Source organism: Lichenostomus cassidix, chromosome 1Ab, assembly GCF_008360975.1.
Source record: "Lichenostomus cassidix isolate B80296 chromosome 1Ab, HeHo_3.0, whole genome shotgun sequence".
Taxonomy (NCBI): domain Eukaryota; kingdom Metazoa; phylum Chordata; class Aves; order Passeriformes; family Meliphagidae; genus Lichenostomus; species Lichenostomus cassidix.
Window position 1 is genome coordinate 2,878,976 of NC_139481.1, and position 27,430 is coordinate 2,906,405.

General features: G+C 49.1%; 4 protein-coding genes across 11 annotated transcripts in view; 2 read left to right on the plus strand and 2 right to left on the minus strand.

Moving 5' to 3' along the window:
- The window catches only part of WASHC1 (WASH complex subunit 1), a 31,067-nt gene extending 28,842 nt beyond the window's left edge, over positions 1 to 2,225 (plus strand). For all 5 annotated transcript variants that reach the window (XM_085049440.1, XM_085049438.1, XM_085049441.1 and 2 more), the window contains 4 exons: positions 231 to 395; positions 629 to 787; positions 1,368 to 1,436; positions 1,977 to 2,225. In XM_085049440.1, coding sequence (XP_084905566.1) covers positions 231 to 395; positions 629 to 787; positions 1,368 to 1,436; positions 1,977 to 2,128 — 545 coding nt within the window. In that variant the 3' untranslated portion in view covers positions 2,129 to 2,225. The remainder of the gene's footprint in view (positions 1 to 230; positions 396 to 628; positions 788 to 1,367; positions 1,437 to 1,976) is intronic.
- Positions 2,226 to 3,067: 842 nt separating this feature from the next.
- DDX11 (DEAD/H-box helicase 11) lies at positions 3,068 to 17,839 on the minus strand. Of its 4 annotated transcripts, XM_085049435.1 has the most exons (27): positions 17,641 to 17,839; positions 17,437 to 17,563; positions 17,291 to 17,394; positions 16,756 to 16,842; positions 15,894 to 16,051; positions 14,732 to 14,777; positions 14,128 to 14,235; positions 13,508 to 13,595; positions 12,786 to 12,988; positions 12,100 to 12,252; positions 11,951 to 11,997; positions 11,108 to 11,187; positions 10,876 to 10,920; positions 10,682 to 10,749; positions 10,248 to 10,286; positions 9,681 to 9,804; positions 9,261 to 9,398; positions 8,702 to 8,814; positions 8,287 to 8,359; positions 7,807 to 7,910; positions 7,110 to 7,259; positions 5,216 to 5,284; positions 4,960 to 5,060; positions 4,470 to 4,554; positions 3,843 to 3,918; positions 3,515 to 3,669; positions 3,068 to 3,395 (listed from the first exon to the last, which is right to left on the minus strand). In XM_085049435.1, the coding sequence occupies exons 1-27, from the start codon at positions 17,785 to 17,787 to the stop codon at positions 3,366 to 3,368; spliced, it is 2,718 nt and encodes a 905-aa protein (XP_084905561.1). In that variant the 5' UTR covers positions 17,788 to 17,839; the 3' UTR covers positions 3,068 to 3,365. The 4 variants fall into 4 exon arrangements, with proteins under 4 accessions (XP_084905561.1, XP_084905560.1, XP_084905559.1 ...); XM_085049434.1 differs by having other exon boundaries at positions 9,261 to 9,395; positions 17,291 to 17,563; XM_085049433.1 differs by having other exon boundaries at positions 17,291 to 17,563.
- A 48-nt stretch (positions 17,840 to 17,887) lies between these two features.
- On the minus strand, positions 17,888 to 27,175 carry LOC146442759 (uncharacterized). The gene is made up of 2 exons (XM_085049437.1): positions 25,121 to 27,175; positions 17,888 to 20,802 (listed from the first exon to the last, which is right to left on the minus strand). The coding sequence occupies exons 1-2, from the start codon at positions 25,353 to 25,355 to the stop codon at positions 19,355 to 19,357; spliced, it is 1,683 nt and encodes a 560-aa protein (XP_084905563.1). The 5' UTR covers positions 25,356 to 27,175; the 3' UTR covers positions 17,888 to 19,354.
- On the plus strand, positions 21,479 to 23,620 carry LOC146442760 (uncharacterized). Its single transcript, XM_085049444.1, has 4 exons — positions 21,479 to 21,575; positions 21,728 to 21,943; positions 22,304 to 22,398; positions 22,951 to 23,620. Exons 1-4 carry the CDS (start codon positions 21,542 to 21,544, stop codon positions 23,479 to 23,481), a joined length of 876 nt encoding a protein of 291 aa, XP_084905570.1. The 5' UTR covers positions 21,479 to 21,541; the 3' UTR covers positions 23,482 to 23,620.
- Positions 27,176 to 27,430: the final 255 nt, after the last annotated feature.

Sequence of the window (27,430 nt, forward strand, 5' to 3'; positions counted from 1 at the left end):
AGCGTGCAAGGACTGGGCTCGTGTCAGCCTGGTGGGATGTCCCTGTGCAGTGGGATGCAGCTGGGGAGGGCAGAGTAGGGGAATCTCAGCCTCTGCCTTGGCCCTGCCTGCTGTTGGGAGATGGTGCACAGGTGGAGTGCTGCACTGCTGAGGTGTGCGAAGCTCTGAGCTGAAGCTCTCAGTGTGCCATCCTCTGGGACTCTTCAGATCCAACTTCTTTCATCTTTCAGATCTTCAAGATGCTGAGCTGTTGCCACCTCCTCCCCCTCCTCCTCCCCCACCACCTCCTGCTATGCCAACTCCAGTGCCTCCTCCACCACCCCTGCCCCAGCCCACCGTGCCCTCGGAGCCAGCCAGGACAGAGAGCGAGGAGAGCAGCAGCACAGTGCCTGCAGGTAAGGGCTGAGCTCCTGCACAGCTTCACAGCCTCCTTGCCTTCAGCCTGTGTCCTTGGGGAACCCCCTGTGCCTTCCCAGAGCACTGCAGCTTCCCTTCCACCAGAGCGGGGAAGCTGCAGTGGGAAGAGAGGCTGTCGAGGTGTTGGAGCAGCCCTTGCCATGGGGATTTGGCTGGGCCTGTAGCTGATGCAGTGCCCCATGTGTGCTCTGTGTCCTTCCTGTCCCTGCAGCTTCTGTGCAAGGAGCCCCCAAGGAGGTGGTGAACCCCTCGACTGGCCGCGCCAGCCTGCTGGAGTCCATCCGCCAGGCCGGCGGCATCGGCAAGGCCAACCTGCGCAGTGTCAAGGAGAGGAAGCTGGAGAAAAAGAAGCAGAAAGAACAAGAGCAAGGTGCTGAGGCTCTTTGGCAGAACTGTTCTTCCTTGCCCAGGCTGGGGAGGTGGGGGTCTGGGAGCAGGAGGGCAAGTCAGGAGCACAGTGAACTCAAAGCATTTCTGCTCACAGGCTGATGTAGGTCTCAGGTGTTCACCACTGAGCCAGAGCTCTGTGAACTCCCTGAACCCCACTGGCCAGAAGGGCATCTCCCTCAGGGCTAGTGGAGGTTTCACGTGTGATGCATAGGACCAGGCAACAAATGAAACCCCAAGAGCCAAGTGGGACAAGGCTGAACTTTAAAGCACCTTGGTTGAGATAGCTGAGGAAGGGATTGATGGAGCTGCTTTGGCAGGATGAGACTGCAAATACACAGCCCTTCCAGGAATTCCACTCTTGGATTTTCCCAGAAGATGCTGTTACCCTGCAGTGCTTGGTGTTTCCCTGACCTGAACCTGTACTATAGTTTTGGGGTGTCATACAAAATTAGAGGTCTGGAGTTTTTTCTTTCATTGAAAGCAGTATTGCAGGGGAATGTTTTTGCCATAGTTTGGCTCAGACTAATCTTTCTTCACTGACTTGTTCTGCTCTGTTTCAGTGAGAGCTACGGGCCAAGGTGGAGATTTGATGTCAGACCTCTTCAACAAGCTGGTGCTGAGGCGCAAAGGTACTGTCCTGCTGTGTGGGCTGCTCCTTTCCCCTAGGAAAGAAGGAGAGCACTTCCTGGCACCCTAGTTGTGTCAGCTGGAAACAGGAATAGACATTTTCCTGGGCAGTGTGCCACAGTGTAGCTGGGAGTGTCTTTACAGAGAATGAGCAGCGGAATCTCCACCTCAAGTCCAGCTGGAGGGGTCTGTGTGTTTTAGAGGATGGACTCTGAATGCTACCTGTGAAGAAGGGGCAGCAGTGTCTTTTTTAATCCAGTCTTGGGCAGCTGGCCCACTGCCCATGTGGCACTTGAGATGCCCTCAGGCCGTGGCAGATTCCTGGGGCATTTAGAGCCAGGGTCACACCTCAGTGCTGGGCAGAGGACAGCAGGGCCTTGCTCAGGTGGAGCTGTAGCTTTGGCACAGGGCTGTGGCAGCATTAAACATGTTGGCTGTTCTGCTTACCTGGGTGGTGGGAGCATGGCTTTGCCCTCCCCTTTGCTGAGTCTCTTTGGTCTCTAGTCCTTGTGTCACTCACTGTGATTTTCCTTCCCTCACAGGTATTTCAGGGAAAGGACCAGGAGCCTCTGGGAACGCTGATAATCCTGGCAGTCCTGCTGGTGCCTTTGCTCGGATGTCAGACTCAATCCCACCCCTCCCACCCCCACAGCAGCCCGTGGGTGAGGAGGATGAGGATGACTGGGAGTCATAGATGGGATCCATTCAGGGTTAGTGTGAAACTGTTGCCGTCTGAAAAATTTCAATAAAGTTGAAGGAAGCAGGTCCTTGCTGCCTTCACTTTGGTAAAAGCAGGAAGTGTTATCAATGAAGAGTGTGTAAAGGGAAAGCCCAGCTGTCCAGCCCTACAGCCCAGCACCAGCAGGCACAGGCTGGAGGGCACCAGCTGCTAGAAGCAGGTGCCCCCCTCCCTGAAGGCAGAGCTTGTGCACACCATGGGGTTTGGACCCACTCAAGGGGCAGGAGGCTCACAATGGAAGCTTCTCAGAGGCAGCTGATTCTCTCCCTGTGGGGCTAATTAACATATAGGGAGCTCTGTGCCATAAGTACTTCCTGCCTTATGAAGAGCCTGGAGAGGTAGCATCCAGCTGCTGAAACTGGAAAAGAGGCAAAGCTCCTGGGATGAGACTTGCTCAGGATGACAGAAGTAGCTGGGAACAGCTGTGGGATGATGGAGCTGTCCCTGGTGTTATTGCTGCCTTCCAGCACTGAGCCATAACCCTAGAAAGAACCCGAGGAAGGTTAAACTAAAAAAGTTACTTTGAATTCAAAAACTTCGGGGGTAAAAGGAGCAGAGCAATCCTGTGCTTAAGCATGATCAGAGGAGAAGTGCTGTATTGTTGCCATAGCTTTATTCCCCTTGAAAGAATGAACTGCTCCAATCTATTGGTTCCTTGAAGCAAGGTAGAAAGGAGGAGATAAGAAATGTTAGCCATAGCTGCTCCATCTTACTTCTATTGTTATTCCAACATGACATAAATTAGTCTTCTGCTAGTTTACAATTCCTGTGAAAAGCTCATGGGTCAGTCAGGCCTCCTACACTTGATGGTTGATGGGAAAAATCAGATGTGTTCAGTCAAAATAATTACTCCCCGTCCTTAAGTGTGCTTAAATAATACTTGCCATACTTGAGTGTTTTCATTGAAAGTATTTAATCAATTTAAATAAAACTTTAACAGCTGTAAACAAAGTGCCTGCTGCTACTCCCTTCACGTGTCTCACACCTACAACCAGTTTCCCTCCTGGCTGTGGTGCTGAAGGCTGTCTCACTATCATGGTGTTCAGATACTGAACAGAAAACATCCACAAAGGAGGCAGAAGGCAAAGATTTTACAAAGTCCATGGTACAGAAAAGCAGCAACTTGTGTTACTTTACCCATTCTTCAGAGGTGTAACTCACAGAGCTGAATACCATCTGTGCTCTGATCACATCATGAAGCATCCAACTTCCCTCGATGGAACTGGCAACACAAAAACCAAGGCAGTTTGTCCTTGACCTTAACTCTAAAGGGAAGGCTTGAGAAAGGTCCAGATGGGGACCAACACAGTTTTGGTAGCAGCACATTAGATGAGTTCTGACCTTTCTTAACTCAGCAAAAGCTGCTCCAAAGGCAGGTTTGACCTGGGTCCTCTCCCTGATCCACTGGGGCAGTTTGTTAAAGATGGCAGGGCGTGAGTACCTGTGGTCCAGGAGCAGGATGCTTGCAAAGTCCTTCTGGTGGCGAATGGCTCTGCCTGTACAGAGAATAAAAACAAAAAACGGCCCAGGCAAGTGTTTGTTCTCAGATAAGGGAACTCATGTTCCCATCATCTGTACCTAGACTGATGGTCAATGCATCCCTTTTCCTACCCTCCTCCTCTCCAGTGCATTTCATATCCCCCAGCCTGTCTGAGGAAGGATGAATTACCTATCGACTGGTTTACTGCCTTCATGCACAGGTTTTCAATCAGCACTCTGCTCGGTGCCTGGCCAGCAGCTCTGGGCTGGAACGGAGAAATAGGCAAGTCTGAACACGAGGCAGATGTAAATCAAATTGGGGAGTCTTAACGACAAAGTGAGGTAAATGCTTTTACCCCTGCAGAGTGAGTGGGTGGCCAGGCAGACCCCAAGCTGAGAGAAAGGAGGAACAGAAGAAAGGCTGCAGTCACAAAACTGTTGAGCATTCACAAAGGGCCAGCCCAAGGTCCCTTTGAAGGCAGAAATGTTGTCCCCAGGAACAGCACCTCCAGTGAGCAGTGTGAAAGGACAAATCATCCTGGCAAGCAGCTGCTACCACCCTGCCACCTCCTTTGGGCTGAAGGGTCCTTGTTCCCCTTGGAACTCAGAGTTTCCAGGGAGCCTTGGTGACATTTCTCTCCCTGTGTTGAGGGCAGGGCAGCCTGGAGAAGGCTGTGCTCTCAGCACCACACAGTCTGGGAAACGAGGGCAAGGTCAAGGAAAATAAAGCCTTCAAAGGCAGCTCTGGGACTCATGTGCTGGAGAGTTAATACTGTGAAGCAGAAGTGAAAGAGACAGAGGTGTAAGTGGCTCTTACCATTGTTTTGTCAAGCCAAGTCAATTTTTCCTGGAGCTCTGGAGATTTAATGTTGGGGTAAGGCATTCCCACCATAATCACACACCTGCAAGGGAGGACTGCATTATTGTTAATGTCTCATCCTAGAGCACTTTGCCAATAGACTGATAAATTAGAGGTCACTGCACTCCTGAAAGACAGCCAGCCCTGCAAACCAAAGGCAGCAATAAAGCACAGCAGTGTGACAAGCACGTTCTGAACAGAGCTGCAGAGGGATTCAGGGTGCCAGAACAAGGGATTATCTAGCACAGCAAGCCTAACTGCATTATTCACAGGAAAAGTGGCCTGGATAGGTGGGTTTTACACCACCCAGCAGACCCTCCTGTTGCTTTAAGCATCAGCTTAAACATTCCCCAGAATGTTTTATCTGTGCAAGTACTGATGTGCCCATCCTGCTTGGAGTCACCACAGCACAAGCCAGAGCTGTCCTGCCAAGGAGCAGTCACCTTACCTTCCCAGGTCATCGGAGAAATTGATCCCTTCACTCATTTTGCCTCCAACTACAGACAGCAGCAGGGCCCCTGTCATCTGTCCTCCTGGCTGGCTGCAGCGCTGCAGGAGAGGGACCAGCAACTTAAACCAGAGCAGGGAAAGATTCCTGTGCTTCAGAAACACTCCCACACCTAAGCTGGAGCCCTCTTTCCCTGTTAAAAGCTGCAGTGCCCTCCTGAGCAGCATTTCTGTACCAGCCTGCCTGCTCGGCTTACCTTTATGCACTTGGCATATTCCACCAGCACCTGCTCCACCTGGTTGGCTTTCTTAGGCTCCTGAAAGATCTGTCAGGCACAGTTCATCAGTTGCAGCAACAGGAAGCAAACAGTTTAAAGAAAGCAAATCATTTTAGTCCCATGTCGTTAAACAGCATATGGAACTATGGTCATGGAAGGGAAAACTGCCTGAAAATCCAACTTAACCATTACCTTTCCCTCCACCCTGAAAATGCACTACAGCACTTTTCAGCTGCTCCTGCCCCTCCAACATTCCCTTTCAGCTTTGGCAGATTTGTCCAATACTCCAAGAAGGTACAGTTCATCTGAGAGCTGAGAGGCAGAAAAGCAATGTGCACCTCTTGCACCTATGAATGAAGACCCTCTGGGGTCAGAACTCTACAGCTGCAAGATCTTGGAGGACAGGGACAGGACCAATCAATTTGAATCATTAATTCCAAGTAATGGCTCCCCTTGCCCAATGAATAAATTAGCTTTTCATGCAAAACATAAATAAAGTAATATTTCTTTATGTTATTCTAGCACACCTAATTAGTTACTGAAAACTTCTGCAGTTAATTAAGCTGCCTTTTTATAGACGCTGTACCTTGGCCTGAAACACAAGTTGTTTTCCTAGTAAAGAAGAGGTCCAACATCTATCTTCTCTTTGACAGTAAAGGATTGTGTTTTCTTTTGGGTAGCAAGAAGTACTATCAAATTTTACCAGTGAAGATCAGTCTTTCGGCAGAAAAATTATTGGCAAACACAAAATAAAAGCCAAAACTAACTTACTGAATAGCAGCTATTTAAGCTTCTGATTTAAATTAACTTTCCCTGTATAATTTAGATATAATCTCAGTGCGATCTCACCACAGCAACCTCAGGAAAGCCTTGAACCATCTCCTGCTAAGATCTGATCTTGTGTGTGGGCAGTTGAAAGTCACATTTGCTGCACTTATACCCAATTGCTAATGCATATCCAATCTGCTGGGGACTGCAAAGGCCAAACATGAACAAATCAGAGCTGAAAGGCAGAACAAATTGTGTGGTTGTGGCCAAAAGCCTTGGAGGCACCAGGCAGAGCGTTGGGACCATGACAGGACACCTGAAAGGCACTGAGTGGTAACTCTGCAAACACAGAGAAAATTAAAGATTATGCTTCCACCCAGAAACCTACAGGCTGCCCCACGTGCCACAATACCAGCACCAAGGTGTGAAATACTGGACTGTGGTAAGTTATTGAGCTTTGGGCAAAGAGAATCAACAGCCAGTTTAATTTTCTTTTTTCCTGGCATGTGATCCAAGATCCCTGCACCACACCCTGAATTGCTTGACCCAGCTTTCAAATACCTGTGAGAGTCATTGCAAAGATTTTATATTTGCAGTGATCTCCCTATTTAATGTTTCTCATCACTCCAACAGCAGTCACCCCTGCTAGCCTTCCAGTTCTCATCTCTACTTCTAGCAGAAAGCAAAACACCATTTGTCTGATGAACTGCAGTGTTGTCTCACTCTGCCCAGCCCTTGGCTGTGCTGTCTGTGCTCGAGGGACACACAGATGAGCCTGGGAAGAACACATTCCCTGTAGGAGCTCAACAGGGAACAAGCCTGCTGGTTCTGGAAAGCAAAGACTGTCTCCCCCACACAGCCACTGCACAGACTGTGCACCTAAAGAATGTATAGCTGCAATCAATCTCATTTAGATCCCAGCTCAGTGCTCAGCCAGCCAGGAAGTATCATTGCTTCATTCCTGGAGGGATTAGCTGGATAAACACCTGCTCTGCTCTGCTGGGCAGACTGAGAACAACTCAGAGAGAGGCCTGCAGTGCATATGGAATTGTTTGATTTTTGACACCTCTGTGGAAAGTCCCAACTCCCCTGGCTGCACAATCACCTTCTTCTTGGCTGCCAGGCGGGAGAGCAGCCCAGTCTTCTCCCAGTGTCCAAAAACCTGCTTCTCATATTCGTAGGAGGGGAAGAAGCACACCACACCTCCCGGGATCACGTTGCACAGGTTGCAAAGGATTCGACCTGTCTCATCCATCTGCAAGAGAGATCAGAGCATATTGCAGCTGACAGGAGCTCCAGCTAATGCTGCTCCAATTCTGTGCTCAATCCCAGGATCACACCTTCCTTATGACATGCCTTAGGGGAGGAAAAAATGTGGGAAATATGCCAGGTCTGTGAGAACTCTCTAGGGAAACTGGGCATCATTAAAAAGCTCTTCATTGCTTGGCCTTCTTCCCTAGCTCAGGGTTTCTGTAACTGCTGTGGAGCAGTGGTCATTCAGGGAAGGAAGGTTTGTCTCAGTGGATGAAGCTGTCCTGTTGAAACAGATGCTGAGAGCTGGTTAGCACATCTGGTAGAGATTCAGCAGGGGCAGAGCAGACCTAGTGTCTGGCCTTGGGTGCTTACTGGCCTGCCATGGGAAGAAGAGCCAAAACACCTGCAGCTGCCCCTGTGGTTTGGGATTTCCCTTGCCATGGCTTTTGATCAGCCCACCTCTCAAACTGCCTGTGCACCCTCCTGTGAAACATAAGCATGTGAAGCAAGAAAGAGATCCCAAGGAAGGGAACAAAGGACAAACTGACCATCTGGGGCAGGTCTCTGGTCTGGTAGGTGAATTCCAGCTGCTGGTTGGACGGACCACTGCAGAGGATGATGGGTAAAATGTTTTCTGGAGGAATCACATGTCCTGGAGACAAAAACAAGTAGTGAGAGTCAACATCACTGCTGTTGGCACAAACACCATGAGCTGAAGAACTTTAACTGCATTCAAGTGACAGAGGCAAACATTTTCCTGGCTAAGCCAAAGTGCCTAAGTCACTCAGCTGCTCCAACTTCCATCCCCTGAGGAAGTTGTTCCATTCCCTAGGAAGTAGGCACAGCACATGGCCTGCCAATACCAGTCAAAACCACAGAGGAAGCTCAGAATGAAAGGAAACTCACACCCCTCTGCTGCCCTGATTTCTAGGAAAGAAGCCACATTGCTTAAAGTGCTGACAAAACCATTCCAAAGGCAAAGTGTAGCCCTTGCAGCTGAGCCCTCCCTGCCAGCCTGCCACACTCACCACAGGAGAACTCCACCACACGAGCAGGGTCCACACCAGCACAGCCCAGCAGCTGCTCTCGGAAATCAGCCACCTGTAATCCACAAAAGAGGTGAAGTCTCAGTGTCCCAAAATGTGATACACCAGCAGCACCAGCACTGCAGGTCAAGGGCAGGCCCAGCCTGGCCAGTGTCCCCAGCCCGGCCCAGTGGAGGAGCAGCAGTGCCCTCTGCCCGCAGACAGTGGCACTGATTGTCCCCAAACACCCCTGCGGATTGTCCCTGTGGGATCCCCAGCCCTGCACAAGGACCGATGGCATCACAAGCTCCTCCAACTGCTCCCCGTGTTAGTTCCAGCCCACCTGGCTGTCATTCCAGCCTGGCTTGCAGAAGCAGCACTGAGCTCCCAAAGCCCAGCAGTGTCCTCATTCCCTCACCGGCTGCATGGTGCCTCCAGCAATGATGACAGCACGGCATTCTTGCACAACCTTGGCAAAGTGGACAGCTGGATTCAGCAAGAGGAATTTGAGGCTGCTCTGACCAACTGTGCCTGGGAAAAGGAGAGAAACAGCATCAGGAGATTGCTGTGACACACTCAGGGTTATGAGAGATTCTCTCTCCTGCCCTGGGCACCCTGCACACCTCTCAAAGCAAGGACTTGCTATTCAGCACTGTCAGAAGCAGCTCTGGAAGTTACCTTCTGCTTCCTAATCCCCCTGGAGCTGTACAACAGGCACTGTAAATTGCAGGACAAAAACTGACATCCAGAGTGGGAGCAGACCTCTGCAAACCCTGCCCCCAGTGCCCTTGGTTAAGAATTCCCTTGGGGTCATGAGCATCCTCAGACAGACCAAACCTGCCAGCCTGCATCACAGATGGCACAGAAATGTTGCTGTGGGCTCCCCATAGGCTCCAGATCTCCTCCTCTGTTGCCAGCAGAGCACCCTGCTCATGACTGATTGATGCCACCTCATCCCAGCTCACCCTTTCCAGTACCTTGCCTGTTGAGAATGACTCTGCCATCTTGGTTTGCATTTGTGAGAGCTGAGAGAAATCCTTCAATCTGCATCAGTGGAGAGGCAGCTCGGAGCTGGTCGTGCTCAGCATCCACAGGAGGGCTCTGGGGAGTACCTGCTGGCCCAAAAAGGAAAGGAGAGCTACTACACACAGTAGCTCAGGTCACAGCAGTGCAAAACCTGAGTGCATGTGAACATGGAATTACAGCATTCAGCTTGAAAGGGATCTCACTAATTCAGTGTACAGTTGCCTAGGTCAGTGTTAAAAAACACCTATGCAGGACACCTTCTTCAGTCTCACTCTGCAAATCTGCCTCTCCCCTTTCCTCATACAGAGAGATGCAAGTTCCACATGCTCACTCTGCCCACAGATGCACAAGGAGAGGATGCCTGAACTTACCTTCCTTGTCAGATCCCTGCTGAAGGGTCAGAAGAAAGTTCTGCAAACCAGCCAGCTTCTGGTTCTCCTTGTTGGTCTTCACAGCTGAGGCAGGGCCTCCATATCGCTCCACAAACCCAAAAAGCTGCCAAGCAAAAGCCAGAAAGACTAAGACTACCACCAGCAGGAATCAGACAAGATGAAGTTTCTAAGTAGGTGTTCACAAACCAGCCCAATCAGAATATATCAGAATGTCCCACTGCCTTTTCTCCACCCACTGAACCAAAAGCAAAACAAGTCTCTGATATTTGTCCTTCCAGTGCAATGCAGCTTACTTTTCTGGCAGATTTGAGGGAAGCAGCACAGGATTGACACCCACTGGAATGCCATGGTAAACCACATTGTATGTTTCCTTTTTGGATTAGCAAAAATTAATCTGCCCATATAGTGCCTTTTACAGGAACCATCTTGCTTGCAGAGCAGGGTGGAGAAGACAACCTCCCACCCCAGCTGCTGCATCTTCCACCTCAAACTCCACGTGGGAAACAGCACTGAACACTGCTGACCATGAAACCACAGGGGAAGTACCTTCCTGCTGATGAGGCTCTTCTCACAGTACCGCTGAACCTGTGGGAGGAAGGCAGGAAGGTGAACTGGCATTCAGCACCTCTTCTCCCATCCTGCTGCCCTTGATCTCTGTCCAGCAGGGCTGTCACCTGCTGTGCTTTTGGGGAGAGGTGCACAGCTCTTTGTTGGCACTGCCTGCAGGACAAGTTTATTACAAAGGCATTCCAGAGTGGAAACAGTGTTACGGTTCTATGTTTGGAGGTTCAAGGGGGGAGTGAGGTTACTGGAGCAGTAAAATTCTTGCATCCTCAGCCCTTACAGTGTAGCTTTGCCTACACCCAGAAAGCACATTCTGCCATGTGGGCTTTGGCTCTACTTCCAGCTCTCACACACACTCCAAATAACCTCAAATAAGTCACTACCACCTGTGCCCTGACAGACAACATTTGCATTACCTTGAAGAGGTTGATATTGTCAATCTGGCTCTGAAATAGAAAGTCATTGATGGATTTTAGCACTGTCCCTGAAAAAAAAAAAAAGAGGGAAAAGGGGAAAAGAAATTATTAGCTGTTGGGCCTGCTTCCTTTCCTGCCCACACCCATGTCCCTGACTCATAGCTGCATACCCCAGGAGCTCACTCCAGCCTCACCTGTTTGGGAAACTGCCTGACATCCAGGATTCTGGTTCACATTACCTGAAAAGCATGAAACCAATTCATGGAAGGCTTGAATCTGTCTCAGAATTAAGCAAGAAACTAAAGACTGATAGGTACCATGCACAAAAACCCCAAGAAATAACTACACATCTGCAAAACAGATGTAGCTATACAGACAAACATCAGCTCCCACTCAGTTTTAGTTTGCTCTGCAGAGTAGCCTTACCTCCCAGTGTGGCCACAAACCGCTCCAGTAAATACAGAATCTGCTTTATGTACATCAAGTTCTTTGCCTTCAAACGTTTTCTGCGAAAAATAAAACACATTTAGACCCAAGAACATCTTCAGGGACTAACACAAGCAGCTGAGCTGCAGAAACAAGGACATGAACTCTTCCTCATTTTGGAGAGACAGGAACTAAGATTTCTTCCAAGTTCACTCTCCCTGTTTGTGACAGGGCACAGTCCTCTGGATATTGTGCCCTAAGTCATCCCAAAGCACTTACCCATGCTCCCCACACTGTTCCTATCATTGCACTTCTCCTTGCTTATTAATTACAGTTTATTACAATCTCAGTGATGCCTCAAGTCCCTGTTGCAATAATGCTCCACAAATTCAAAGTTATTAGCATTGAGCACAACAATCAGGGATGGCAAGATGCAGAGCCTAAACCCACATACAGCTTCCTCCTCCTCAGAGCTTCCTGCCTCTACCATAATGCCAATCAGCACATGAAAGACTAAGGTCCAGCACAGACATGAAAGACTGAATCTTTTGAAACTCTGCATCACAAAGGAGAAGTGATTAGAGGGAGATATTGGGAAAGGAACTGAGTGTATAAGGGGAAAACAGAATCCTCAGGACATCCCCTTCTTGCTGCTTAATACCAGCCCTAGGAGTCTGACTTGGATTCTAGACAGGGATAATGAAACAAGTGTCTTTTCATCTGCAGAACTCTAAATGCAGGAACTTTCCACTGGGGAAAAGCAAGAAAGACCCTGCAGCCACTAGACAAGCCACAGCATTCAGAGCCTGCCTGTGCTGGGCTGTTTTCCCCCAAGATCCTCACCTGTATCGCTCCATGTACTGCGACAGCTGGGAGTGGGCACAGCACAGCTACACAACAAAAAGCAGAAGCTTTGTTACAAAGCAGACAAGAAAGGTCACTGTGCTGCAAGCAGAGCTCCCTCTCCTCTCCCAGGCCAGGCTGTGACTCACCTGAGAGCCGCTGACCTCGGCGCTGTGGATACAGGTGATGGTGTCTATGAGGTTGTGAGCCTCGTCAATGATCACTACCTGGTCCTTCAGCTTGATCCCAGCAGCATTCCTGGTAGGCTCATGCAGAAGCATCTGATAGGGCAGCACCACCAGCTGCAGAAGCACACACTGCCCTGATTGATCTGCCCTGAGTGATCTACAATCACTCATTAACAGCCCATGTCAGAGGGCCTTGCAGAATTCAGCCAAGTGAGTTACTCTTATTATGGGAAAGGGAGGAAAAAAGCCAGGAGCACATGCTTGAGAGGGGCACTGGGATGAAAGCTGAAACATTAGGCTCCAATTGCATATGGGCTCAGGTTACCTTCAAAATCTCCTTTGGAGCATTGAAAGCATGTCTTCAGAGAGAAGAAGAATGGTGTAAGAGCTAAGGGTACACCTGTGTGTCAGTACTGCCTCACATTGAATCTTTCAAATATTTCAAAATGCTGAGACATACAGCATCCCTACAAACTTCTGATGGGAATTTTCATTTTTTTTTGCTTTCTGAGCAAAACTACAGCTGACAGAAACACAGCCTGTTTCCAGACTCCCCCAATATTAAGTAACAGTACTAGAGGAAGCAGTCAATCAGTTCATTCTTAGAGAGCCTGGCATTGATTCTACTCAAACTGTTTACACTTTACCTGGGCAGCAGGGATGGCAAATCGACTCCCATAATATGGACAGGCTTTGGTCTCCCTTCCCAAGGACACCAACTGCTCAATATCCTTCACTTCCACCAGAACTTCATCACGGAGAAACTGCATTTGCTCGTAGGAATAAAATGGGCACACAGCGCGACTCACGCGCTTCTTCTTCCCCTCGTTCTCCTCATCACTCTTCTTTTCTAACAGCAGAAGTCAAAAGAAAGCAATGAGCAACACACACAACAGCCCAGAACAACCACTTTGCAGAACTTCATGAAAGCATGTTTTGTCACGTGTATTCCTGACATATCACCTATTTAAAATTATTCAGCAGTAACATTTCAACCTCCACAGTGGACATTACTCCAGTTAGATTTATCCATGTTAGATAGACATGTTAGTTAGATTTAACTAACTAGCAGTTAAATGTTAGATTTAGCATGTGACATCTTCCAACATTTCTAGTGCTGAGTAAACAAACACAAGTATCTTTTCAGAGCAGAAGTCCTGACCAACTGAAGACACTCAGAAAATTCATCCTGATCTCAGCCTAGGCTGGAGATCAAGAAAAGTAAAAGCACCAAGGATTCCTGTTCCTCCAACCTGTCACTTCCAAGCTCCTACCACTCTTGCTAGAACTGACTGGCAGTGCCCACTGTCTCCACACTCCCATGACAGCTTTATCAGGAATTGTTTCCCCAGGCTGGGAGTGTTCCTACCATGTTTGTTCTTTTGCATCTCCATGCAGCGGTCATTGATGAGCTGGAGAGCACCCAGGCGTCGCACCTCCTCATTCACACACAGGTTCTGGCACGTGCAAAGAGAGGGAGAGGAAGGGGTTAATTCAGAACTGAATGCCCCATGTGGACCCTCTGCTGTAAAACAAAAGATTTCTTTAAAGCAATCTCAGGCTAGATTTCAAAAACGAAAAGTCTATCAGTAAGATATTGTGCAAATTAACTGCTACAAACATGCTCAAAACCCAGAAACTTAGGAGAAGAAAAAATGAGAAAAAGAGGGCTCACTGCTACACAACAGCTTCTAAAAAATGCTGCCAGAAATACTACTTTACCAAGAGGAGCACCTTCTCAGTGACTCTGATATCTGTAAAACTCCGTATCAGAAAAGGTAAAACAGATTCTTGCATTTACATCAAAGGGCAAATGACCAAAACGGAGTTCACAGAAAAATGTACATCACACAGATCTGCCTTGCAACCCATGCCTGCTTCAGTTTTTCAACAGGACACTCAGTCAATCCCTGAGATGACCTCTGTGGCATCACATCCACACACCTCCTGGCAATGTGCCCTGTGTCCCTTCAGAACACCACCACGTACCTGCCTGGACCCCAAGGAGACCAGACGAGTGTCTTTGCCAAAAGGACTTTTCTGCACCTCGCGCACAAACTGGGCCAGCTGGGAGTGAGTGCGGCTGCAGTAGTAGATCTGCAGGGAGGAAGAACAAGGGAAGACAAGAAGAACATGGAAACCAATCCCCTACCCATGACCAATCCTTCACAAGCACTTCAACAGGGCTCACCTTGCTCAAGCCTTCAAAAACACAAAGGAAAGCACAAGTTTGAGTGCCACCTTAGAACTGCATTTGCCTTTGTTTCTATTTAATTTTCCAAGGTCTCAATAAAAACAGGGACTCGCCATGGGAGAGTAATAAAAAACTATTTATTGCAGGGTGCTTTTACTGCAAGCCATGGTAAAAATTAAGCAGTGCCAGCACAGCAAGCTGCTTAGGAAGGCAGTGTAGTCCAGAAAGAGATGAGCACAGCAGAACTAGTTGTCTTTATCAACAAACCTGGCAGGTTTTGGATGCTGGTTCCTAAATCCTGCTGTACTGGCTGACTGTTGGAAAGGTGCAAGGAAGCCATAATTCTGCTCACTCCTACACTATTCTATGAAGTGGCACTATTTACTTTCCTCATCTCACCTTAGTCACATGCTCCTCTTCCAAATCATCGTCATCTTCTTCCAGCCTACGAGAACAGAAAGCTCAAACAGTTTCCTCTCAGCAGACCACTGACAGGAAAAATCAAATGATGCTCCACTACAACAGTGAGGTTTCAAGACAGATGATTTAAGTCATCTCAAGAAGAGCCTCGGATCTCAACTCAGGTGGTAAAAAAAAAATCAGCTTTGTAAGAATAGTGTAAATGTGCAAAATAAAGTCAAGCCTTTCTCTTTAAAAGAAAAATCGCTTCCGGGCCTAGCTTTTTGCAAGTTCAAGATTTTTTCTTTCTACTGATTCAGGGGCTTCTAAGCCCCAGGCACAAGCTAATCAGTGCTATGCTATTCTTTGGTGAGATTATTTATTTATTTTTGTAAAGCTTTCTCTTTAGAAGCAATTTACCACCCTCCAGCTATTGCATAAAGAAAGACTTCAGGAAAGCATTCAGCTGCCATAAAGTTCCTCAAAGGCAACAGCAGTTTAATGTTTGATAAACTAAGTATAAATGAAGTAGTTAAGTGCTCTTCAATTTTTAAGGCAGAAGGTTCTGTCTAGACACTAATTAGTAAATTTGTATTTTAAAGGCATTTGACTTTTGTGCTAAAGTACGGTTTCTGGCTTTCTGAATAAAGCAAATACATGAGAGGGAAAAGTGTGCATGGGGTTTTCATGCCAAAGCTGTCTTCAGAAATGTCAACATCTCTGCTTTAGAGCATCAAAAGATGCCAGCGCTAATCTGCAGGACTGACAGCTTCCTCTGATGTCCTGAGCTCCATTCTGCTTTTCTAATGCAAGGAACTTGATCTCCAGTCATTCACTCAGCATCCAGAGGCATTCTTTGGAAAACTGGGTGTGGATAAAGGCAGGAGACTGCCACATGTTTTAAAATGCACTTTCTCAAAAAGCACTTCAAGTCACTCAGATCAGTCTAACAAAACCTTAAAAAAACCAAACCAAACCAAATAAAATCCCCAAACAACCAATTAATAAAACTACATTTAGCACCACCATCACTACTTTATACTGTTTGAAAAGGTAAGAAACACTTTCTAATAAAATCTGTACAATACCTTTAATCATGGCAAGAAAAAATTAGACAGAAAATGTTCCCTTAGCATGGAATCCCCTCAGACCCTGTCCTTACCCAGACACCACTTTCTTTTCATCATCACTCTCATATTCAGCAAGAATCAGCTCCTCCTCAGTGTGATCCAGCTGGTCTAGACCTTCCTCTCCAGCTCCCTGGGAAAGAGCCTCCTTGCTGAGCTGAAGAAGGCGCTTTGCCTCATCCTCCTCACATCTCTGAAAGCAACACAAGAGCACAGTATTTCCCCTTACAGACAGAGGGTAGCACAGGGGTTGTTTTATGGCATGGACAGATCACAACACAGCACAGCCCCTCACAGAAGGGGTTTTTTCTTCCACTTGTTTGCCATTCTTTACTATTTCTGTCATATCCTTTTGACAGGAATTGACCAAAACATTACACAGCACTTGGAGCACACTAGAAATGAACAGACTGGCAGCCTAATAAATCTATTTGGGGACCTGAACCGAGTATTTCTGGGAAGTTTGACTCATATCACCAAAAAGCATAAAGAGTATAGAGGCCAGTTCACACACCTAAATAACAGGAAAATATATTGGTGAACTTTGATATAGTTTTTATTTCAGAAGTACAGAGTGTTCACACATGCTCACAAAACAGAGATCTTTCCAAAAAAACTCCTCCAAGTTTTAAAGCCTTTAGAAGAAAAGCAGGGGGCCAGAAGGCAATCAGAACACACATCATTTCTGCCCACACACACAAACACTGTCACAGGAAATTATTGATGCACAAATTGTTTTTCACATTTTAAAAGAAAATCTAACAAAAATTTTTGGATGACCAATTTCAGAAACCTCTTGCAAAGAGCTCCTCAAACAGGTGGGTTGGAAAAACCAGTGTGAAGTCACACATAAAGGTAACCAAAACAGCAAGTTCTGATCTCTGTGGAATAACTCACCTTCCTCTTGGCTGCGTATTTTAACTGCACATTATGGCGAATTTTCTCAAGACGATCTTCTCGCTTCTTCCTTCTGATCTGCTCTTCCTACAATAAAGGGACAGTGAAGGCAGGATGAAGTGTATTTAGTCCTCAATCCCTGGTATGCTCTGGGCATAGAAAAAGACTGACAGAAACAAAATTTCCAGTACACCATCCTCTTCTCTGGGAGTGCTTGCCTACTGAGCTCAAAGCTCAAATCCGCATAATTTCTTGTCTTGGGCAACCTGCAGGTAAAGGCACACCACTTAACTAGATTCACGTGTTTTCCACTCATCACCCAGGACACAGGAACAGTTTGCCCAAAGGAATGGAGTCTCCTTTACCCAGGTGAAGTCTCCTTTCTGGATATCCCAACAGGCCTCCTGGGCTGCGGGCACCGCGCTGCAGGGACTGTGCCGGAGCAGGGAGGCTGTTCAGGGTCCCTTCCACCCCCAGCTCTCCCTCCTTCCCTCCTTCCTTCCCCCCTCCTCATCCCACACGACCTCTTCCCCACCTTCAGCCTGTCCACCTTGTCCCGCTCCTCCTTCTTCTGCACGAAGGCCGTGACCCAGTCGGGCTCCCCGGCCGTGTGGGCTCCGCCGGGCCCGTCCTGCCCGGGGCTCGGCCCGTCCTGCCCGCGGCTCGGCCCGTCCTGCCCGCGGCTCGGCCCGTCCTGCCCGGGGCTCGGCCCGTCCTCGGCCAGCAGCCGAGCCTCCTCCTGCCGCCGCTGCTCCTCCCAGTCCCGCAGCCACGACAGAGCCCCGCAGATGAGGCTCAGCGATTTGCCCTGCCGCGGAAAGCCAAGGAGGTGAGCACTGCCGCCGCCCCGCCGCCCCGCCCGGCCCGGCCGCGCCGCCGCCTCACCGTGCCCGTGGGGCTCTCGAAGATGCCGACCCGGCCGGCCTGCAGCGCCTCGTAGAGCGCCCGCATGAACTGCTCCTGGATGCCGTATGGGGTGTAGGGGAAGGGGAAGCGGCTCGGCGGCTCGCTGCTCTCCATCCTTCCCTCCATCCCGCCCCGTTCAAATCGCGGCCTCCGCCTCTTCCCGTGACGCGCAGGAAGCACAACCTCCGCCCTGCCCTTCCCTTCCCCGCCTCCAAAACATCGCCAGTTTTCCTTTCATTCTCAGGGTTTATTTCAGCTGATCCGCAGGGTTTGGAAGACACCACTGCGCTGGTTATAGTAATCCCCAAAGGTGTGTCTGCAGAGCCCAGGGCTGAAAAATATTTGCGGTACAAACCATCACCTCCCTGCCACGATTCCTTGCCAGCACAGAGGGACAGAAAACTGCATTAGAGGGAAAAACAAACCCAAAAAACCCGTTTATTTTCCAAATAAACCCTCAGGGCTGAAAAACATTTGCAGTACAAACCATCACCCCCCTGCCCCGATTCCCTCCCAGCACAGAGGGACAGAAAACTGCGTTAGAGGGAAAAACAAACAAAAAAAAAAGTTTTTTTTTCCAAATAAACCCTCAGGGCTGAAAAACATTTGCAGTACAAACCATCACCCCCCTGCCACGATTCCCTCCCAGCACAGAGGGACAGAAAACTGAATTAAGAGGGAAAAACAAACGAAAAAAAAAGGTTTATTTAGGATGGAAACGCACAGCGTGTAATAAAGCATTGTGATATAGAAGAGGTTTATGTACTACGCTGTCATTAAAGGATGAAATTTGTATGTTAATACTCTGCAAACAACAGTGACATAAAGAAGACTGGCATAAAAAGAACAACAATTGCAGTCAGTCTCTGAACCAACAGTAAAAACTCACAGGTTCACGTACAGTACTCATGTACAGGTTTGGACTAGAACATCTGGGAGCAAATCCTTTTTGGGTTAAACAATGTAAGGCCACATTTCTGTCCGTGTTTTGTTGATGCCCCAAGCTGGAAGGAGTTTCAAATGAGCAGCAGCAAATCTGGGAGAAGCTGCCACAGATTAGCAATAGACTGCCTTTCACCTGGAAATGCTTCTGCATCCATGTTTTCTGGGAACAGCCATTAGAGTTTTGTGTTACCTAGCTGTCATGAGGTAGGAATTCTTTGTCCCGTGTAAGAATTGGGAAATAGAAAGAAAAGACAAACACAGTGAAGTTCAGCTCCAAAGTTTCACTCTGAAAAGATTTAGAAATGCCTTGACAAACACTGTGTAAACTTAACTACATTCATGAAAAATAAGGGAATGCAATAAAGAGTTCCTAAGACTAACATAGTGTCCAACAAGCCAATGTTTGGAGTCAGAACCAGCCTGGAACATTTTATTTTGTATTTCACTTTAGCTGCATTTTACAAGCCCAATTCTCCCAATTATTCTCCCACATATTCACAGTCCCCAACTTACCCTGCAGCTGGTGCTCATTCCTCAGGCTCTTGGCACTCTTCCTAAACCACCAGCACTCAGCTCTTGGGACTAACTCCCAGTTTCCAGATCCCCTGAAGTTTTTTGTGCCTCTGGGGTTAAGCACCCAGAGATCCCGTGTCTCCAGTCAGTCTCTTCCCACCGGGGTTCTCATCACTCACCTTTTTCAAGTATCCCCAAACCCTTTCCTGCTCTGAACACCCACCCAGCTCCAGCCTTATGGCAGAAGTGAGCGGGAGGTCAGCGTTCTTCTCCCCACCAGACATTTATAAGCTTTCCTGGCCGTGTGGGTTTTCAAATGAACTTTAAGCGTTGAGCTTTTCCGGAAGGTTTTCCCACACTCGAGGCACTCGTAGGGCTTGGTTCCCGTGTGGATCCTCAGGTGGGCACCGAGGGCCGAGCTGTGCCGGAAGGTTTTCCCGCACTCCTCGCACCTGTAGGGTCTCTCTCCGCGGTGGATCCTCAGGTGAACACTGAGAGCCGAGCTCCTGCGGAAGCTGTCCCCACACTCCACGCAGATGTGGGGCCTCTCCTCGGCGTGCAGCCTCTGGTGCTTGGCCAGAGCGGAGCGGTCACTGCACCTCCGGCCGCACTCGGCGCACTGGAAGGGGCTGGGCAGGAGGCTGCTGGGACACACGGGAACAACTTTTCCACCGTGGATCCGGCGGTGGGTGGTGAGCGCCGAGCTCTGGCTGAAGCCCTTCCCACACACGGGGCACTTGTAGGGCCTCTCACCCGTGTGGGTTCTCATGTGGGTCACCAGCGAGGAGCTCTGCCGGAAGCTCTTCCCACACTCCGTGCACTCGTAGGGTTTCTCTCCCGTGTGGATCCGCTGGTGCCGAATGATGGCCGAGCTGTCCCGGAAACGCTTCCCACACTGCTGGCACTTGTGGGGCTTCTCTCCGGTGTGGACCCTGCGATGTATGATCAGGGAGGAGCGGTCGCTGAAGCTTTTCTCACAACGGGGGCAATGAAAGGGTTTCTCACCCTTGTGGCTTCGCTGGTGGACGATGAGGTGTGAGTTCTGGCTGAAGCTCTTGCCGCACTCGTTGCACAGGTAGTGTCTCTCTCCCGTGTGGGTGCGCTGGTGCCTGATCACGTTGGACCTCTGGCTGAAGGTCTTCTCACACTCGCTGCACTGGTAGGGCTTCTCGCCCGTGTGGATCCGCTGGTGTTTGATCAGGTCTGAATTGCGGGTGAAACTCTTCCCGCATTCCGAGCAGCCGAAGGGTTTCTCTGCCAGGTGGATCCTCTGGTGTTGGCTCAGGTATGAGCTCCGGCTGAAGCTCTTCCCACACTCAGGACACTCATATGTCTTCTCTCCCACCTGCTGAATCCAAATGGCACTGTTCCCACACACAGGTGGGTCTGGCTTGTCCCCAGCAAGGATAACCTTGCTGATGTGGGCTCTGCCACTGTCCTCGCACTGCCAGACTTCCATCCCATAAGGGGGAACCATTCCCTGTCTCTTTGGAAAACATGTCTCCACTTCACTTTCTATTTCCAGCTCCTGCTTGTGGTCCTGTCTTTGATCAGCCTCCTGGAGGGAGTGTCCTGTGAGCTTCCCAGCAGGGAACAGATGGAGTTCAGCTCTCACAGAACTTTCCTGATGAGGTTCCTGATGAAGGCTGTCCTTCTGCATGTCACCCATGGTCCTGTCACCTGCTGGAGTGAACAGAGGAACTGGCAATGAGTAACTCCCTACTTCTCTGAGGGAGAAGTCCAGACAGGGAGACCACCAAGACCTGCTGCACATCTGCCACCAGGAGCTGGCAGCACAGGAGACATCCCCTTCTCAGGGCACAGGGAGGGCATGGACACTGAGGAGAGTGGGAAGGCAATGTGACTCGAGGATTGGAGGCCACTGTGGCACTGACTGCAGAGGGGATCCTCTGCTAAAGTTACAGCCCTAAAAGGGCAAGGCTCATCACTTGCTTGCTCTCAAAGTTCCCATGTCTAGCAAGGTTAGAGGAACATCACAACTGCTTTCCTCAACAACTCCCCCTGCAGCTGCTTCTTCTGCTGCCTGTGAGTCACTGCCCTTCAGCCAAAATTCCCATGCTTGCAGAGACCTGGGAAAGAGACAAGATTTTGATCTGCTCACACATTACCAACAGCACCACTCCAAAGGCAGAATTTCCTGTCCTGTGCTCCAGAAAAATGGCAGTTTGACTGCCTCCTTCCAGATGGATTTTACAGGGCTGGCAGTGAGCAGAAAAAAGGAGTCCCACACACCTTTTTATGCATGAGCATTGCCTGGGGGGGATCAGCAGGATGGGGGGCAGCAGGGAGGAAGCAGGAGCTGCAGAGGATGGAGTGTTCAGAACGCAGGTGTCTGTGACATCAGCACAGGTGACACACCAGCAGCCCAGGTGAGCCCCAACTGTCACAGGCACACAGTGCCATGATGGCCGTGTGGCCTTATCTGGCTTTGTCTGGTGAGTAGGAAATGCCTCTCCTCCAAACCCAGTTGTGAGGAAGGGCAGTGGACCCCGGGCTTACAATTTTGCCAACCCCTCCAGCTCTTCCGAATGTGTCACTGTTAGCATTTCCTCCTCCCTCTGATTTCCTGTACTTTCTTTTCCACCAGTGCTCTTGGGTTGGGGCTGCATAGCTGGCGCTCAGGGCACGAAGGCACAGCAGCCAGGAACACCTCTCTCTGACCAGGAATACCAGCACTTCTTCACCTTCCTGCGGAGCACCATCCAAGAGAGCACTGCCTGCCACCTTCGGGAGCTGTACGGCTGCAAGAACTCACTGGTCCAGAGACTGGACGAGTACGAAAACCACGGAGCCATCCCTCCAGGTAAAGCCAGCCACGATTCCCAAGGGCAGAGAGCTGGACAGGGGTCCTGCATGGCTCTGATCAGTGGGAGAGGAAACACTCAGGGGAGCTGGGGTGGGGGAGAGAGGTGGTTACCAATCCTGCAGTGAGGAGAAGGCATCTCTCTCACGTTTGATTGCATCCACATGTGTCCCTGGGAGCAGCCTCCTCCTCACTCCTTGGGACATGAAGATGACCTAGAAGCACTGGAGGTTCTCAAAAGATTCCTAAACAACACAGGGATTTTCACGGAGGGATGTCACTCAGCAGTGAGGTTATTGCTAAGGAGGATACCAGCACTGGAATTTATCACTGGGTCTGTCTTGATTTACCTCTTTCTAGGGCCCATATGCTCTGACCTGCCAGGAAATAATTTCTTCCACAACTTCTGCACCTTTTCTCTTTATCGCTGTATTATGAAAAAGTATTTCCTTAAGGTGAGTCATTTAGATGTTTCCTGAAGACTGTGGCATGCTCTGGGTAAAAGGCAAAAGGGAGAGCCCTGAAAATGCTGCAAAAGTGGGAAAACAGAAGGCTCAAAGACAGGGAAGGTAGAAGAGAGCCATGGGCAGCCACCTTCCAGGGGCATTCACACCAAGCTGATGAGCTTACACAGATAGCACCTGCAGCCTCTTGCCAAAAAAGAGACTCTGCAGAAGGTATTCTTCAAAAAAATAAATCTTTGAGGAGCTTAGTCCTCTGCTCCAGTTCTCATTCCCAATTAAGTTGAGACAATCCAGGTTTCTGCAGGAGAAAGGGGGAGTCATATAGACTAGAAGAGAAGGAGAATAAAGACAGCTGTGAGTCCCAAAAGGGACTTATGGGGAGACTTGACAAGAAAAAGATAAGAAGCTTTTTTGGGCTTTCTTGGGCTCATCTTAGTAGGAAGTGGGAAAGATGGGATTGTGCAATGAGGGCTAAACCCAGAGAACAGGTCTGTGCCCAGGTGCCTCCTAAACCTCTCCAGAGGAATGTTCTCTCCTCCACAGAGGATTGCATGCCCAGGACACAGCAGAGCCAAGCAGCACAGCAGAGCAGGCGCCAACGCCATCACCATGAGCAGTGATGCCATGTCACCCAGCACCTTCAGTCCCCAGCCAGTCACCCCCACGTCTCCCACATCTGGCTCCACACCTGGCTTCACATCTGGCTCCACACCTGAATTCACATCTGGCTTCACACCTGAATTCACACTTGGCCCCATACCTGACACAGGGACAGCTGTCACCCCTGCCTCCATACCCACACCCTTCTTACCCACAAGCACACAACCAACTCCCTCCAGCCCACCAGCCACAGAGGTGACAGCCAGTGACAAGCAGCAAGGACAGCTGCCCAACAGTGACATCGAGGATCTCCTGCTGAGGATACTGGACAGCCAGGTGCAGACTTCACTGAAGACAATGAAGTTGTTGATGTCTGTTGGGAACTCAGTGAAGGAGGAGGACTTGCAGAAGGCTGCCATGAGCCTGCTGGTGGCCCTGAACAACGCAAATGTGTCTCGGTCACAAACCAACTGATACAGCTCAGCAGTGTGGTCAACACAGGGGAAAAGCCATCTCTTCCAAGTGCATGGGGAAACAGCCATGGGAAATGCTATTGCTCAGGATTGAAAGAAAAAGACAGTACCCTCTTGGAAGTAAATGTATTGGAAAGATACTGTTCTGTCCTAAAATAACTGTTTGCTCATTATTGTGATGGGGTTTGTTGTGTTATTCAAGGAATGTCATGGGAGAATGTTGGCTTCTGATCATTTCTTCATTTTCTTCATTAAATGTAGGTGCTCCTGCTCCAAAGCATTAAGAGAAGAATCTTCTCTGGAAGTAGATGTGTACATAGATACACATGGGGTGCTCTACAAGGGCAGGAAGGCCTTATCCTGCAAGGGAACTGCTGGTCCAGCATTCTCCTTATAGTGTGGTTTGCACATGGTTGACAGCTACTTCTGAAATGTTGTTTTGAAACACAGCAGGATAAATATTCATATTAAGATCCTCCTCTTGTCTCTCACAAAAAAATCAGAGAGTCTCATTTATAGGGACTTCGGCTGAAATGCTGTTTCTTTTCTAAACACTGAACATGCCTCTAAGTAAATCTGTGTGAAGCCATCTGGAGTCTGCACTTGCTGCTAAAAGCAGAGTGGGAACTCTCCAAGAACCAGCTCTGGTTCTCTGACTCTCCACCCAGAAGATGGTGGTACCTCAAATTCAGTCTAAGCACCAGTGGTTTTGGCTTTCAGGAGACCACCACTGCAGTGAGAATCCCCTATTCACCTTTCCTTATGCAGGCTTTCCTGTAATCTATTCCACCAAGGGCTATGAGGAGAAAGGGGTCAAAGGCAGCTCTTGAAGATGCACCACACCAAGCAACATCCCTCTGGAGAGGATCTGGGATGTTGGCTCCCTTTGCACTGCTAAATGACACAAACACAGCTGAATGAAATATAGGCTCTGTGTCCATCCACTGAAGGAAGTCCTTAGAAAGAAGATCTCAAAATCACAGGTCATCCATTGTCCTGAGACGTGTAATCTCTCGCCATGCCGACTGCAGGTCACACATGGCAGATGTGCAAGCCCTGGAAGAGGCGCTAGCGGGTAGCATCCCTAACAGCATAGCATCCCTGGCCTTACTGCGGCTCCCAGCTTATCTCTTCTCCCCGCAAAGTGCCCAAAGCTGCCGGATCCCTGCCAGAGGCCCCAGGGCAGCCGCCTGGGCAGTGACAGCTAACCCAGCCCAGCAGCAGGGACACCTCTGCCAGCAGCCCCGCTTGCCATCCCCACCCTGGCGCCTTGGCCGGCAGCCCGCGCCTTCGGGTGCCACATTTGGCTGCCGCTCGCCGCTCGCTGGCCATTTCCCACTCGGATGGCTCCGGCCAGGCCCTGCACGAATGGCTGCATCCCCGGGCAGGGAGAGCCTTTCCCGCACGGCCCCGCCTGGGCTCGGTTCTCCAAGGCCCCGCCGAGCTCCCACCGCGCTCCTCTCCCCGCTCCTCTCCTCTCCCCGCTGTTATCTTCTCTCTCCTCTCCTCTCCCTCTCCCTCTCCCTCTCCCTCTCCCTCTTCCTCTCCCTCTCCCTCTCCCTCTCCTCTCCCCGCTCTCCCGGCGTTCCCAGCCCGTTCTCTCTCCCGCCGCCGCCCGCTTTTGTTGCGGAGGCACTTACCGGAGCGGCGGCGGGGCTGGCGGGGATGCGCTCCGCTGCTCACCGGAGAGAGCCGGGCACAGCCCCAGCGCCACCGGTGGGCATAGGGATGGGGACGGGGATGAGGATGAAGATGGGGATGGATATAGGGATGGGAGCCGCCCCCGGGAGGGAGGAGCTCGGCCGAGGGGCAGCCCCGATCCGCCCCCGCCGCTCGCTGCCACCCGGTGATGCTGGGGTTGTCCCCCGGCAGCATCCTCGGCTCTGGAAGAGTATTAAGTACAAGAGGGCAGTAGGGAAGAAGGTAAAAATTTAAATCTTTCGGATAGCCACATCAGTGAAAGAAACAGTTTCTTTAATTTGTAAAGGTTCTCCGAGGTGAAGAAGGATGCTGAAGGCTCAGCTGGTTCAATGCATACTCGGCATTACATTCTCTGATTATGAGAATCCCCATCAAATTCCTGCTGCCCCCGCATCCAGAAAGATTCACCCTTTGTTTCCCGAACAGCATGGGATGATCTACTGGCACACGAAAATAAGGGCTGTGAAAAACCCCACTGTTCAGTCACAGCCAAGGGCAGGACAGCCAAGTCGGGCTAAATTTAAACGGGGTTTATAGCTGATCGTGCATCCAGACACCTGGGAGATGTTCTCCTCCTTGCAGGGCAGGAGCTGTGGTGGGACAGTGCTTGTGCCAACTGCAGAGCACCCAGCTGTGGACTCTGAAGGAGAAAGAAGCAATGTCCCTGGCAGGCAGAGCTCTGGGAGACCACACAGTCCTGTTTGTGCATGCAGGCTGTGTCTCCTTGAACTTCAATATCCTTGTTCCCCGTGAAATAGTATGACTCTTGCACATCTTCAGCTGTATTTATAAGCACCCAGATTAGTTCTGTGTTAGTAAATTGGGTTCTCAACCACCTCTTAAAATAAAGGCAGACTGACTGTGTTTTAAAAGCTCAGCAGAAGAATCTCTTTTAGACCCAGCAGCTCTTTTTATAAAAAGCCAAATAATCTGAATTCAATTTTTCAGTAGACCTTTCAATACAGGATATGTGGGAGTGGATGTCACACTGTGGAATTTCTGTGGCAGCCCTTGAAAATGAGTGGAAATTGTGTTCTTTGAAGCCCAGCTCATTACTCAAACCCTTCAGTGGTTCTGTGCCTGGAAAATGCAGATATGGTGGGTGTCAGGATTTGCTCTAATGTTGGATTCCCCATAGCACAGCCACGGGGAAAGGCAGACAGAATGATCCAACACTGCAATGGAGTCTCTGGCAGAAAAGCAAAGTATAAATATATCTACACTTCAAACAATGGCTGTAATGTGTCCTGATCCATCAGCACGAGTTCTACTCTTTTCTAGGTTGGCATTTTTGAAGAAATAGCTCATTTTCACAATTTTCTTGATCTCTGAGTTTTTATGAAGCTGCTGCATGTATATCACTTATGCTTGCCACTTACATTTTTCCATGCCCACACGAGCCTGCTGAATTCTCCAAAGAATATCACATTTCAATGCACTTTGCACTGCTGTTCTGTTAGCTCTGAAGACCAGGCTGTTCTTCACAGCAGCCCCCAGTTTGAGTTGGTAATGTGAGCTTGCTGGGTAATTCCCTGACTCCTTTGCAGTGACAGCCCTAATGCCTTTTTACAATCTCTCATTTTTTACTGTGCCTCTGCAAATTTATTCCACATTTCTGAGGGCGAGCAATTCCCTTTCCTCATATTTACGTGCATTGTATTCCTGGGTCCCTTTATCTTATAAAAGTCATGCTTTCAAACCTAATATTGGCTCTTTGTTTCCAGCAGCCACAATAAACTGAATATATAACAACTTTATGGACTTTGAAAATTAGCATATCTACCTGAAATCCCCCAATAAGAAACTTATAAATGAAATAATTGTCCCCCTATTCTAATTACCTCTCCCTAAATGAGGTTAGAGCCTAGTTTACAAAATATGCTTCAGCCAAGGCTGAAGCCTTGAATTTTGAGTTATTATAGAGCTCTCTGGCCTCCTGCTGGGAAAAATTGTTCTTTCTGCTTTGCAGGACCCCAAACTGAGCTAAAATATCAAACTACAAGAGTTACAAGCACGTAGGCTAGGGTAAAAAAGTGTATAAAGGGTATAGAGAAGAGGAAAAGGGTATAAAAAAATGTATAAAAGGGTATATAAAAGAAAAGGCAAAAAATCACCAAGCATCATTAATGTAACTATTATTACAGCTGCCTGCAAGATTAAACTTAATGTCCTAGTTGTTACAAAGACTATCCTAAAAGCACTTCACATCAAGAATTCTGTGAATGGTATTGAAGATTACACATGATATT

What these genes read in the sequence shown, in the direction of transcription:
- LOC146442760 (XM_085049444.1), top strand. Translation starts at nt 21,542, where the DNA reads ATGATGGCCGTGTGGCCTTATCTGGCTTTGTCTG. An exon ending in GCCTTATCTGGCTTTGTCTG is followed by an intron (nt 21,576 to 21,727) that starts GTGAGTAGGAAA and finishes CTTTTCCACCAG; the next exon opens with TGCTCTTGGGTTGGGGCTGC. An exon ending in CCACGGAGCCATCCCTCCAG is followed by an intron (nt 21,944 to 22,303) that starts GTAAAGCCAGCC and finishes ACCTCTTTCTAG; the next exon opens with GGCCCATATGCTCTGACCTG.
- LOC146442759 (XM_085049437.1), bottom strand. Translation starts at nt 25,355, where the DNA reads ATGCTGCCGGGGGACAACCCCAGCATCACCGGGTGGCAGCGAGCGGCG. An exon ending in CCAGCCCCGCCGCCGCTCCG is followed by an intron (nt 20,803 to 25,120) that starts GTAAGTGCCTCC and finishes TGTTCACTCCAG; the next exon opens with CAGGTGACAGGACCATGGGT.
- DDX11 (XM_085049433.1), bottom strand. Translation starts at nt 17,787, where the DNA reads ATGGAGGGAAGGATGGAGAGCAGCGAGCCGCCGAGCCGCTTCCCCTTC. An exon ending in GCAGGGATCTGACAAGGAAG is followed by an intron (nt 9,399 to 9,680) that starts GTAAGTTCAGGC and finishes TTTTTGGGCCAG; the next exon opens with CAGGTACTCCCCAGAGCCCT. An exon ending in CTGGAGGCACCATGCAGCCG is followed by an intron (nt 8,360 to 8,701) that starts GTGAGGGAATGA and finishes TGTGGATTACAG; the next exon opens with GTGGCTGATTTCCGAGAGCA.